Below are 14,030 nucleotides of genomic sequence, written 5' to 3'. Positions count from 1 at the left end.
AGTGTTAATTGGCCAATTGAAATAAAAATATTAATGTCAGTCAATATCAGCCATTGGAGCAAATGCTTGACTGAAATTATTCATACTTTTCCAAACATAAACAGGGCCTTCGAAAAGTATTCAGACACCCTGACTTCTTCCACACTTTGTTACATTACAGCCTTATTCTAAAATGGATTATATAAAATAAAATCCTCAGCAATCTACACACAATACCCCATAAAGACAAAGTGAAGAAAGGTTTTTAGATTTTTTTGCAAATGTATAAAAGAATATATAAAAAATACCTTATTTACATAGGTATTCAGACCCTTTGAAATGATCACCCTTTGAAATTGATCATCCTTGAGATGTTACTACAACTTGATTGGAGTCCACCTGTGGCACATTTAATTGATTGGATATGATTTGGAAAGGCACACACCTGTCTATTCAAGGTCCCACAGTTGACACAGCATGTCAGAGCAAAAACTAAGCCATGAGGTCAAAGAAATTGTCCGTAGAGCTCCGAGACAGGATTGTCTAGGCACAGATCTGGGGAAGGGTACCAACAAATGTCTGCAGCATTGAAGGTCCCGAAGAACACAGTGGCCTCAATCATTCTTAGGTGGATTAAGTTTGGAACCACCAAGAATCATTCTAGAGCTGGCCGCCCAGGCAAAACTGAGCAATCGGGAGAAGGGCCTTGGTCAGGGAGCTGACCAAGAACCAGATGGTCACTCTGACAGAGCTCTAGAATTCCTCTGTGGAGATGGGAGAACCTTCCAGAAGGACAACCATCTCTGCAGAACTCCACTATTCAGGCTTTTATGGTAGAGTGGCCAGACTAAGCCACTTCTCAGTTTTGTCAAAAGGCACCGAAAGACTCTCAGACCATGAGAAACAAGATTCTCTGGTCTGACGAAACCAAGATTAAACTCTTTGGCCTGAATGCCAAGCGTCACGTCTGGAGGAAACCTGGCACCATCCCTACGGTAAAGCATGGTGGTGACAGCATCATGCTGTGGGGATGTTTTTCAGTGGCAGGGACTGGGAGACTAGTCATGATTGAGGCAAAGATGAACGGAGCGAAGTACACTGAGATCCTTGATGAAAACCTACTCCAGAGGACTCAGGACCTCAGACAGTGGCAAAGGTTCACCATCCAACAGGACAATGAACCTAAGCACACAGCCAAGACAGCGCAGGAGTGGCTTTCGGACAAGTCTCTGAATGTCCTTGACTGGCCCAGCCAGAGCCCGGACTTGAACCCAATCAAACATCTCTGGAGAGACCTGAAAATAGCTGTGCAGCAACACTCCCCATCCAACCTGTGGAGAAGAATGGGAGAAACTCCCCAAATACAGGTGTGCTAAGCTTGTAGCGTCATAGCCAAGAAGAGTCAATGCTGTAATTGCTGCCAAAGGTGCGTCAACAAAGTACTGAGCAAATGTAAATGTTTTAATATATATATATATATATATATATGTATATATTTAATTAGCTTTGTCATTATGAGTTATTGTGTGTAGATTGATGAAGGAAAAAAAGGATAAGGATAAGGCTGTAACCTAACAAAATGTGGAAAAAGTAAAGGAGTCTGAATACTTTCTGAAGGCACTGTATAATGAACTCAGAAGGCACTGTATAATGGAACTCAGAAGGCACTGCATAATGTAACTCAGAAGGCACTGTATAATGGAACTCAGAAGGCACTGCATAATGGAACTCAGAAGGCACTGCATAATGCACTATAATGGAACTCAGAAGGCACTGTATAATGTAACTCAGAAGGCACTGTATAATGGAACTCAGAAGGCACTGCATAATGTAACTCAGAAGGCACTGTATAATGGAACTCAGAAGGCACTGCATAATGGAATAATGGAACTCAGAAGGCACTGTATAATGGAACTCAGAAGGCACTGCATAATGTAACTCAGAAGGCACTGTATAATGGAACTCAGAAGGCACTGCATAATGTAACTCAGAAGGCACTGTATAATGTAACTCAGAAGGCACTGCATAATGTAACTCAGAAGGCACTGTATAATGGAACTCAGAAGGCACTGCATAATGTAACTCAGAAGGCACTGCATAATGTAACTCAGAAGGCACTGTATAATGGAACTCAGAAGGCACTGCATAATGGAACTCAGAAGGCACTGTATAATGTAACTCAGAAGGCACTGTATAATGGAACTCAGAAGGCACTGTATAATGGAACTCAGAAGGCACTGCATAATGGAACTCAGAAGGCACTGTATAATGGAACTCAGAAGGCACTGTATAATGGAACTCAGAAGGCACTGTATAATGGAACTCAGAAGGCACTGTATAATGGAACTCAGAAGGCACTGTATAATGGAACTCAGAAGGCACTGTATAATGGAACTCAGAAGGCACTGTATAATGGAACTCAGAAGGCACTGTATAATGGAACTCAGAAGGCACTGTATAATGGAACTCAGAAGGCACTGCATAATGGAACTCAGAAGGCACTGTATAATGGAACTCAGAAGGCACTGTATAATGGAACTCAGAAGGCACTGTATAATGGAACTCAGAAGGCACTGTATAATGTAACTCAGAAGGCACTGTATAATGTAACTCAGAAGGCACTGTATAATGTAACTCAGAAGGCACTGCATAATGGAACTCAGAAGGCACTGTATAATGGAACTCAGAAGGCACTGTATAATGGAACTCAGAAGGCACTGTATAATGGAACTCAGAAGGCACTGTATAATGGAACTCAGAAGGCACTGTATAATGGAACTCAGAAGGCACTGCATAATGGAACTCAGAAGGCACTGTATAATGTAACTCAGAAGGCACTGCATAATGGAACTCAGAAGGCACTGTATAATGGAACTCAGAAGGCACTGCATAATGTAACTCAGAAGGCACTGCATAATGGAACTCAGAAGGCACTGTATAATGGAACTCAGAAGGCACTGTATAATGGAACTCAGAAGGCACTGTATAATGGAACTCAGAAGGCACTGTATAATGGAACTCAGAAGGCACTGCATAATGGAACTCAGAAGGCACTGCATAATGGAACTCAGAAGGCACTGCATAATGTAACTCAGAAGGCACTGCATAATGTAACTCAGAAGGCACTGTATAATGGAACTCAGAAGGCACTGCATAATGGAACTCAGAAGGCACTGCATAATGGAACTCAGAAGGCACTGCATAATGGAACTCAGAAGGCACTGCATAATGGAACTCAGAAGGCACTGCATAATGGAACTCAGAAGGCACTGCATAATGGAACTCAGAAGGCACTGCATAATGGAACTCAGAAGGCACTGTATAATGGAACTCAGAAGGCACTGCATAATGGAACTCAGAAGGCACTGCATAATGGAACTCAGAAGGCACTGCATAATGGAACTCAGAAGACACTGCATAATGGAACTCAGAAGGCACTGTATAATGGAACTCAGAAGGCACTGTATAATGGAACTCAGAAGGCACTGTATAATGGAACTCAGAAGGCACTGCATAATGGAACTCAGAAGGCACTGCATAATGGAACTCAGAAGGCACTGCATAATGGAACTCAGAAGGCACTGCATAATGGAACTCAGAAGGTTATAATTTGAGATAAATTTGAGATAATGATGATGATTTGAGATAAACCTCCTGTATTCATTATGCACATTGCAATTAGGTTGAATTAAAGCTCAGTGATGCAAGACCTTCTCAGATAGACCATTAGTCCTGACATACCCATAGCCGTGGGAGGTAGGGGTGCTGAGGGTTCTGCAGCACCCCCTGAAAAATCAGAATTTTAAAAAACATATTAATAATAATAATAAAAGTAGTGCACTGGGCCTTTACTAGTCGTCTATTAGCAGGCCGATGTAGCCCATGGCTGGACAGGTTGGAGGAGGATGGCTGTCCACTTCAATCTAATCAGCTGGGTTAATTTCCCTAAGGTAGACACACTCCTTCACACAGATAATATGTGGAGGGAGAGGGCAGTGATGAGGGAAGGGGAAGTGGGTTCACCTAACTAGTTGCAAACTTTCTCAATGAAAAGTTACAACACAAGTGATTTGAAGGATAAAGGGAGCAAATTTGCAATCAGAGGATTTGTGAAGGGAGGGTAAGCCATAAAAGACCTACAGACTGTAAGTCAGGAGACTCGAGGCCGTCTTCAATAGGCACCAAATGGAAGACAAACTGAAACGGAGAGGGACTACCCGGACTTGTCCAGTAAGAAACACTCATTTTTGTTTTGTGTTTCTGCATGCCCAAATGAACACAGCCCAGGTTTGGTAGTGTGGTAATGATTGATTCTGTAATGGCTGGTTATACTCACTGTCACTCCCTGTGTTCCCATAGGCCCCACCTCTCCTCGATCGCCCTGTAGGAGACATAACCATAACAATACCACCACATTATCACCATGATCATAATCTGATGAGCTACTCACACACCTGACTGTAGAGTTAAAACACACTATCTATCGTAGCAGGAGATGTGATAACTGTTACAAGGTGGGGACTTGCACTTCATTGGCTTGTGCTCGGACTGGCGTACGTAAGCAGATGCACGGGCACACACACACACACACACACACACACACACACACACACACACACACACACACACACACACACACACACACACACACACACACACACACACACACACACACACACACACACACACACACACACACACACACACACACACACACACAGCCTAATGGATCTGATCACATTCTAAGCCATACACAGCCCAGCGATTGACCTGGAGCTGAAATAAATAGATTTTCTCATTTAATTAGCTGATGAAACACCACTCTTATTAATTATTCAGAGAATATTTCAATATGAGGCGGCGTAATGAGCGGTAGAGCAAATCAGTGTGGATTTAACTGACCTTATCCCCTTGGATGCCTTTCACTCCCTTCTTCCCCTAAAGGAGGAGAGAAACAGTAGTGGAAAAAGTACTCAAACCTCATACTTGATTAAAAGTCAAGATACTTTAATAGAATGACTCAAGTAAAAGTGAAAGTCACCCAGTAGAATACTACTTGAGTAAAAGTATTTGGTTTTAAATATACTTAAGCATCAAAAGTAAATGTAATTGTTAAAATATACTTATTTATCAAAAGTAAAAATACAAATAATGGAACATTCCTTATATTAAGCAAACCAGACCGCACAATTTTCTTGTTTTTTAATTTACGGATAGCCAAGGTCACATTCCAACACTCAGACATAATTTAAAAACAAAGCATTTGTGTTTAGTGAGTCCGCCAGATCAGAGGCAGTAGGGGTGACAAGGGATGTTCTCTTGAATGTGCAAATTGGATCATTTTCTGTCCTCCAAAGCATTCAAAAAGTACTGAGTACTTTTGGGTGTCAGGGAAATGTATGGAGTAAAAAGTACATCATTTTCCTTAGGAATGTAGTGAAGTAAAAGTAGAAGTTGTCAAAAATATAAATACTAAAGTAAAGTACAGATACCCCAAAAAACTACTTAAGTATTACTTTAAAGTATTTTGATCTTAAGTACTTTACACCACTGGAGAGAAACCATCCAGCCGGAATAATTTAATTACGAAAGTCCATATATAAAGTACATGATAATGGTCTCCACTTTTGTATGTGTATTCAATATAAACTAATAAAAAGTTGATGCATACCCGTGGTCCGACAACCCCTTGTATCCCTTGAACACCAGCCTCTCCCTTAGAAAGGCAGAACAAAGATGATGGTGTGAATAACTAGGTCCATACTGCAGTCCAACGGGTTTGCAGAGTTCCTATGTTGTTTGAGCTTCCAATCAAAGTGTTAACATAAATGAAGTACCTTTAGTCCCTCAGGTCCTGATAGGCCTATATTTCCCTGCAAGTCAAAGTTAAACCAATGATTAGCTAATACGTGACTAACAAACTACACAATTCAGGTGAAGCGATACACACGCTTCATGTTGATGAGTCCATGTATGAACTGTTTGTACCTTCTCCCCTGGCTCTCCACGAGGCCCCTGGACACCGGGAACCCCGATTCCCTCCTCTCCCTGGGAAGAACAGCACAAATCACCAATCAGAATCGTATCATAACCGTAATCAGACCAACATGCAGTATGATACCCACATAAACCAATAGTATTCAAATATGATATTCGCTGTGGCTTCATTCAAATATACAGAGGATACCACAAGATAATGTCCCTTCAGGTATACTGTAACTTATTGATGAAGGACACTCTTACCTTATATCCCATTTGACCTGGGAAGCCTGGAACACCATCAATTCCAATGGGACCAGGTAACCCTGCTTGGCCCTGGTTTGAGACAGACAACAAGGAAAGGAAGAAAGATTGAACACACATGAACTACAAGCCAATACTTAGGAATAGCAATGTGTTATTATAGTTTAATTAACACAAACTGAGCATAATAAATCATCATAATTTGGTGGGTGCTTCTATTTGTCCTATTCAGAAAGTTTTTTTTTTTGCTTATCTCTCCCTGAGACACCATCAGAGAGTTGTTTCACGGCCAGTGTCTGAAATTATCAATGGCAACCAATTAGGGTTAAGTGCCTTGCTCAAGATCACATTGGCAGGTTTTTCACCTTGTTGGCTTTGGAATTCAAACTAGTGACCTTTCAGTTGCTGGCCCAACACTCTAATCGCTAGGCTGCTCGCTGCATAACAGAAACTAAACACTTACATCTTTACCATGATCTCCTTTGTCTCCTTTGGCCCCTACTTTCCCACGCAAACCCTTTCAAAACATCACAAAACACTAATGTTATTTAATTAATAACATACCAGCAAGGAAAAGAGGTTAAATTTGCATTTATCAAGTTATTGGACAATATTAAACATAGATGTAGCATGAATGACTTGTATTCATTTCTTTTGTATTTATCCAGGCGAGTCCTGTCGTGACAGGAAGCTCTTTTTCAAAGTAGCCCTGGCAAAGGCAATACATGACCCAATACTAGTTTTGAAAAATAAACACCCATTTCTAGAATTGTCAGCAAAGCCCAAAATGTGTGTTTAAAATGCGATCGCTAAAACTAATTCATAATCCTGGCAGCATTGTTCTATTCATATCAACACCGTGCCAGTTTTTCATCATAATTTAGACGAATTCCATTGACTTAGCAAGCTCCATCTTCCCTTGACCCAAAGCAGTAACTATACTGTTGAAGAAAAGAAAGGAGAAAGGAACCACCCACTCACTTTAGCACCTGCCTCCCCATGTTCCCCCTGCAAGGGAAGAATAGAACATAAACACATCAAATAAATCAATGTTGTGAAACCCATATCATTTAAGATTGTTAAGTGACCGGCCACAGAAGGTCAATGTGAAAGAAATTTTATCATATGAACTGGTTACAACGGAGTCCCTCAGGGATGTATTTTATCCCCAATATTATTTCCATTGTGTGCTGACAACATGATACTTGTAGTATGTATTTTTGAATGACACATCAACACACATAACATACAGAAAATTCAAAATGGGTTCACAGTCTTGTTGAACGATTATTATTATGCGATATAATAATAATAATAGTATGTAAGATCTACCCGCACTGTCTGTCTGTCTTACCTTAACAGATATCCCTGAGGACCCAGGTGAACCTGACTGTCCAGGCAGGCCTGAGGGTCCAGAGACCCCTGGTACACCCGGAGCCCCTTGGGGTCCCTTTTATCAGAGCAGGATAGGACATTAAACAACAACCATATCATTTGTATTCCTTAATCAGAGGAAGCATGTAGTATCAATTATTTATGATGTTGAACGAACAAAACAAGTTATTTCAGGTAATACAATTTCCAAACCCTTTATGAAACATGTATATCCCTTTATAAGGCCTATATAAAACAAAGTTGTTTTAGGATCTGTGTTGTGAATACTCACTGATGATCCAGGCTCTCCCTTTCGTCCAGGAGCATAATGGCCGTCTCCTATGCCCCCTATAACATACCCAGGCTCCCCCTGGCAGAGAGAAGTCAAAGGTCACATAATATCACCTTGTGGTGAACTCGTAGTATGATTATCTAAAACTTGAAGATGAAAAGAGGGCGACAAAGGGATTGGCATGAAGGCATGAAGGCAGGAAGGTTCAAACCTAACGCTTTAATCACTTGACCCTATTGGTTAGCATTACATTTTATATTGCACAGATAATCCTAACATTTCTTAGAACATCTACTTGCTTCTAGACTCATGTTGTTCGGTTGGACTTACCCTCTCTCCTCTCTGGCCTTTTGGACCAGTGATACCAGGAGGCCCCTGTGATTACAGAAAATAACATTAAAACTGATACATGACAGCGTTCACAATGACACACTAGATCACCTGACAGGAAATCATAAAAGGATGGCTTGAAGGGTGATAAAGTTTTGAATAAAGATGGCTGAATGAATACACACTTGTTCATTGCTCACCAAAGCTAGCTAGTTTAATATTGCATGGTGTCAGAAATAACCGTTAGTTTCACCGTTATGGAACCAATTCAACCCCCACAAACTTTGAGCCTTGAGGGAAACATCTTAGAAAACTGGAGACGAAGGATTCAACAGTTTAAGCTAGGAAATACAATTGAGAAACTTAATTTCATGTTCCCACAGGTGTCAACATAATCATAGTATTATGGAAAACTGTCACTCAAAGTGCATGGCATCTATGATTAGTAACGACATGTTTTTATTATGAAGGATTAAAATTGGAAAGAGTTGAAGAGAACAAGTTGAAAACAGAACACAGGCATTAATGGCCTTATGAGTGATTCTGAAGAACAAGACTTAGGGTCTGCATCCTAAAAAGCACCCTATTCCCTATATACTGCAGTGCACTAGTGTTGACCAGAGCCCTATAGGTCCTGGTCAAAAGTAGTGCACCAACTTGGGAATAGAGTTTGAGTTTATGGGTACACTACTAGACACTAATAAACATCATCTCCATAAGCACATTGAACATACCAGATCACCTGGAACACCTTCTAAACCCTGAAACAGAGAGAAAACTGTCATTAGAAACATCTCATTTACATAAGTGGCATAAATTTAAATGTAGTTAATAAGCTGTGAGCAAAACTGTCATTTCAACCAGTTTTGCACAATGGAAAGCTTAAGCTCAATTACTAGAATAACTTTAATTTGTGGTGACAGGCACACAGAAGCACCTTAAAAAATGTAAATCACACACACACACACAGTAACGGTGCATAACAGTCCAATACATTGTTAAAACAGGACAAGTTTTACATCATCCCGATACACTGACTGTACAAAACATTAAGAACACCTGCTCTTTCCATGACATAGACTAACCGAGTGAATCCAGGTTAAATCTAGGATCCCTTATTGATGTCACTTGTTAAATCCACTTCAAATCAGTGTAGATTAAGGGGAGGAGACAGGTTAAAGAACCATTTTAACCCTTGAGACAATTGAGACATGGATTGTGTGTGTGTGCAATTCAGAGGGTGAATGGGCAAGACAAAAGATTTAAGTGCCTTTGAACAGGGTGTGGTAGTAGGTGCCAGGCGCACCGGTTTGAATATGTCAAGAACTGCAACGCTGCTGGGTTTTTCATGCTCAACAGTTTCCTGTGTGTATCAGGAATGGACCACCACACAAAGGACTTCCAGCCATCTTGAGACAACTGTGAGAAGCATTGGAGTCAGCATGGGCCAGCATCCCTGTGGAACACTTTGGACAGCTTGTCGAGTCCAATCCCTGACAAATTGAGGCTGTTCTGATGGCAAAAGGGGATGCAACTCAATATTAGGAAGGTGTTCCTAATGTTTTGTACACTCAGCGTACAATAAGTACAATATATTTCTTTCTTTGTGTCTGGCAGACATATCAGTGTGGATGACGGATCACCACCTCAAGCTGAACCTCGGCAAGACGGAGCTGCTCTTCCTCCCGGGGAAGGACTGCCCGTTCCATGATCTCGCCATCACGGTTGACAACTCCATTGTGTCCTCCTCCCAGAGCGCTAAGAACCTTGGCGTGATCCTGGACAACACCCTGTCGTTCTCAACTAACATCAAGGCGGTGGCCCGTTCCTGTAGGTTCATGCTCTACAACATCCGCAGAGTACGACCCTGCCTCACACAAGAAGCGGCGCAGGTCCTAATCCAGGCACTTGTCATCTCCCGTCCGGATTACTGCAACTCGCTGTTGGCTGGGCTCCCTGCCTGTGCCATTAAACCCCTACAACTCATCCAGAACGCCGCAGCCCGTCTGGTGTTCAATCTTCCCAAGTTCTCTCACGTCACCCCGCTCCTCCGCTCTCTCCACTGGCTTCCAGTTGAAGCTCGCATCCGCTACAAGACCATGGTGCTTGCCTACGGAGCTGTAAGGGGAACGGCACCTCAGTACCTCCAGGCTCTGATCAGGCCCTACACCCAAACAAGGGCACTGCGTTCATCCACCTCTGGCCTGCTCGCCTCCCTACCACTGAGGAAGTACAGTTCCCGCTCAGCCCAGTCAAAACTGTTCGCTGCTCTGGCCCCCCAATGGTGGAACAAACTCCCTCACGACGCCAGGACAGCGGAGTCAATCACCACCTTCCAGAGACACCTGAAACCCCACCTCTTTAAGGAATACCTAGGATAGGATAAAGTAATCCTTCTCACCCCTCCCCCCCTTAAAAGATTTAGATGCACTATTGTAAAGTGGCTGTTCCACTGGATGTCATAAGGTGAATGCACCAATTTGTAAGTCGCTCTGGATAAGAGCGTCTGCTAAATGACTTAAATGTAATGTAAATGTAATGTAAATGTTTGTTAGATTTACCCGTTGTCCGGCTGAACCTGGGGGTCCGGTTCGTCCTGGTCGTCCTGGCAACCCGGGGACACCATCTGTTCCAGGAAGTCCCTGATAAATGAAAAAAATACAGTCAGTGACAAAAAATACACAACATAGATTTGTTTTCCCTTTTTCTTTTCTGTTTGGCTTCTGTGTCTGTTTTGATGCCACTATTATTGTTCTACTACACACCTTCACGTCATATGTCACTGAGAAAAACAATACAAATATTGATCACACAAAAACACATTACACAACCAAGAAGAAAGATTGATAAAGGAGTACTGACCCAAATATAACATTTGATCTCTGTTTCTATGTGAAGTCCAGTATCAATGAACACTGAGAAGACACTGAGATCAATAGGATCATTGTATTGTTGTTTGCTACGCCTGGCGCTAAGCTGAGTGGAGGTGGAAGGTGTCCTGGGCCCGGTTTCCCGAAAGCAATGGAATTTAGGCTTCCCATGTTTTAACCATGCATCTTCCCTACAACGGCCAACGGTTTAACATGCGTTACCCAAAACACCACGCAGAAAAAAAACACTCGCTAAGTGCGTCGTTGGAGCATGTGTCAATACTGATAGGGTGGAAAGAAAGGCAGCACTGCTCTCGGATCAGCTTTCTCCATTCAAATCTTACCTTAACATTAGAATTATTCCACAATACTGACAATGGATCAGCTCCTAGAGCTTTATTATCACCTAATGGCTGCTAATATTGAGGCAGCTTATTCTAATGCTTACCCTATAGTAATTACACTCAATCACAGATTCATTTGGCACATCATTGCACACGTTCTTACACATCATGAAATATATATACATTACAGACAGCGTAGCTTATATAGCTTATATATACATTACATGACATGTAGTTAAACATTATTTAAATATTTAGGCCTACATTATGTAGCCTATAATACAGTCATCTAGCGTTGAATTTTAAACATCTTTTTATCCTTCACTTCCCACTAGGCCAGACGTCTATTCAACATCTTTTCCATTTCATTGAAATGATGTGAAAACAACTATAACAACTAAAACAATTTTAGGACCAAACAAAGACAGATTGTTGAATGACTAACTGTCAGATGCTACAGAAGAATATATAGCAGCAATTCTGTCAACTTTCATCATCAATTCTGACACACGGCCACTCAAAGAAACAAACAATCAAACACACACAAACGCACACAAACGCACACAAACGCACATGGCTGAGAGCAGCACAGGACCAGCCGCTGGGCAGTGATCTTCAAATGCCTTGCTCAAGGGCACAGTACTCTACTGTATCAGTGGGGGTTAAGTGCCTTCCTCAAGGGCACAGCACTCTACTGTATCAGTGGGGGTCTAGTGCCTTGCTCAAGGGTACAGCACTCTACTGTATCAGTGGGGGTTAAGTGCCTTGCTCAAGGGCACAGCACTCTACTGTATCAGTGGGGGTTAAGTGCCTTGCTCAAGGGTACAGCACTCTACTGTATCAGTGGGGGTTAAGTGCCTTGCTCAAGGGCACAGCACTCTACTGTATCAGTGGGGGTTAAGTGCCTTGCTCAAGGGCACAGCACTCTACTGTATCAGTGGGGGTTAAGTGCCTTGCTCAAGGGCACAGCACTCTACTGTATCAGTGGGGGTTAAGTGCCTTGCTCAAGGGCACAGCACTCTACTGTATCAGTGGGGGTTAAGTGCCTTGCTCAAGGGCACAGCACTCTACTGTATCAGTGGGGGTTAAGTGCCTTGTTCAAGGGCACAGCACTCTACTGTATCAGTGGGGGTTAAGTGCCTTGCTCAAGGGCACAGCACTCTACTGTATCAGTGGGTGTAGATGATAGCCTACATAGACAATGTATGATGAGAGAGTTATCACTTACTCTCTCTCCTTTCTCTCCTTTGGACTTGAGGCCAATTGACTCAAACATCGCAGTGTTTTGCTGGAGTCTCTGTAATCAAACAAATGTCATGGAATTATGGCAGATGAATGAATAAATAAATGGCAATGAATGAATGACAATGAATGGCTGGATAAATAGATGAATGACTGGATGAATGACAACGAATGGCTGGATAAATAGATGAATGACTGAATGAATGAATGACTGAATGAATGACTGGATGAATGGCTGGATGAATAGATGAATGACTGAATGAATGACTGAATGAATGGCTGGATGAATAGATGAATGACTGAATGAATGACTGAATGAATGGCTGGATAAATAGATGAATGACTGAATGAATGACTGAATGAATGGCTGGATGAATAGATGAATGACTGAATGAATGACTGAATGAATGGCTGGATAAATAGATGAATGACTGAATGAATGAATGGCTGGATGAATAGATGAATGACTGAATGAATGTATGGCTGGATGAATAGATGAATGACTGAATGAATGAATGGCTGGATGAATAGATGACTTAATTAAATTGTGGTGTAGAACATACCAGTCCACCATTACCAGAGCCATCTCCCTGTTAGTGACAGACAGAGAAAAAGAGAGGTAAACATAAAGTCCAAATATCTCATTCAATCACCAAGTTAGAAGTAACTAAATATAACTGTACTCACCCTTTCTCCTTTCTGCCCCTTCGAAAGTGAATCAGAAAGGATAAAGAGATTAATCTATTAATCAAATAAAGGTCAGTCCATGTTTCCAAATGACAGTGGGTCAAAGGTCATCTAAAGAAGGAGCCCAGTGGACAATGATGTCATTACAAGAACTGGTCAGAATGATGTCATTGCCAGAACTGGTCGGAATGACGTCATTAGCAGAACTGGTCGGAATGACGTCATTAGCAGAACTGGTCGGAATGACGTCATTAGCAGAACTGGTCGGAATGACGTCATTAGCAGAACTGGTCGGAATGACATCATTAGCAGAACTGGTCGGAATGACATCATTAGCAGAACTGGTCGGAATGACATCATTAGCAGAACTGGTCGGAATGACGTCATTAGCAGAACTGGTCGGAATGACGTCATTAGCAGAACTGGTCAGAATGACATCATTAGCAGAACTGGTCAGAATGACGTCATTAGCAGAACTGGTCAGAATGACGTCATCAGCAGAACTGGTCGGAATGACGTCATTAGCAGAACTGATCAGAATGACGTCATCAGCAGAACTGGTCGGAATGACGTCATTAGCAGAACTGGTCGGAATGACGTCATCAGCAGAACTGGTCGGAATGACGTCATTAGCAGAACTGGTCGGAATGACGTCATTAGCAGAACTGG

The 14,030-nt window shown here is 42.0% G+C and overlaps 1 protein-coding gene across 1 annotated transcript in view; it reads right to left on the bottom strand.

The window, feature by feature from the left end:
* Window positions 1–14,030, bottom strand: part of col7a1l (collagen type VII alpha 1-like) — a gene marked incomplete at its 5' end in the record, with an annotated part of 56,745 nt that overhangs the window by 23,200 nt on the left and 19,515 nt on the right. Inside the window, 12 exons of the mRNA XM_046335996.1 lie at window positions 5,968–6,027; window positions 6,223–6,294; window positions 6,686–6,739; window positions 7,204–7,230; window positions 7,577–7,672; window positions 7,889–7,966; window positions 8,219–8,263; window positions 8,953–8,979; window positions 10,780–10,860; window positions 12,661–12,729; window positions 13,238–13,264; window positions 13,362–13,379. Coding sequence (XP_046191952.1) covers window positions 5,968–6,027; window positions 6,223–6,294; window positions 6,686–6,739; window positions 7,204–7,230; window positions 7,577–7,672; window positions 7,889–7,966; window positions 8,219–8,263; window positions 8,953–8,979; window positions 10,780–10,860; window positions 12,661–12,729; window positions 13,238–13,264; window positions 13,362–13,379 — 654 coding nt within the window. The remainder of the gene's footprint in view (window positions 1–5,967; window positions 6,028–6,222; window positions 6,295–6,685; window positions 6,740–7,203; window positions 7,231–7,576; window positions 7,673–7,888; window positions 7,967–8,218; window positions 8,264–8,952; window positions 8,980–10,779; window positions 10,861–12,660; window positions 12,730–13,237; window positions 13,265–13,361; window positions 13,380–14,030) is intronic.

Source organism: Oncorhynchus gorbuscha, unplaced genomic scaffold, assembly GCF_021184085.1.
Source record: "Oncorhynchus gorbuscha isolate QuinsamMale2020 ecotype Even-year unplaced genomic scaffold, OgorEven_v1.0 Un_scaffold_894, whole genome shotgun sequence".
NCBI lineage: Eukaryota > Metazoa > Chordata > Actinopteri > Salmoniformes > Salmonidae > Oncorhynchus > Oncorhynchus gorbuscha.
This window is presented reverse-complemented; position numbering and strand designations above follow the sequence as displayed.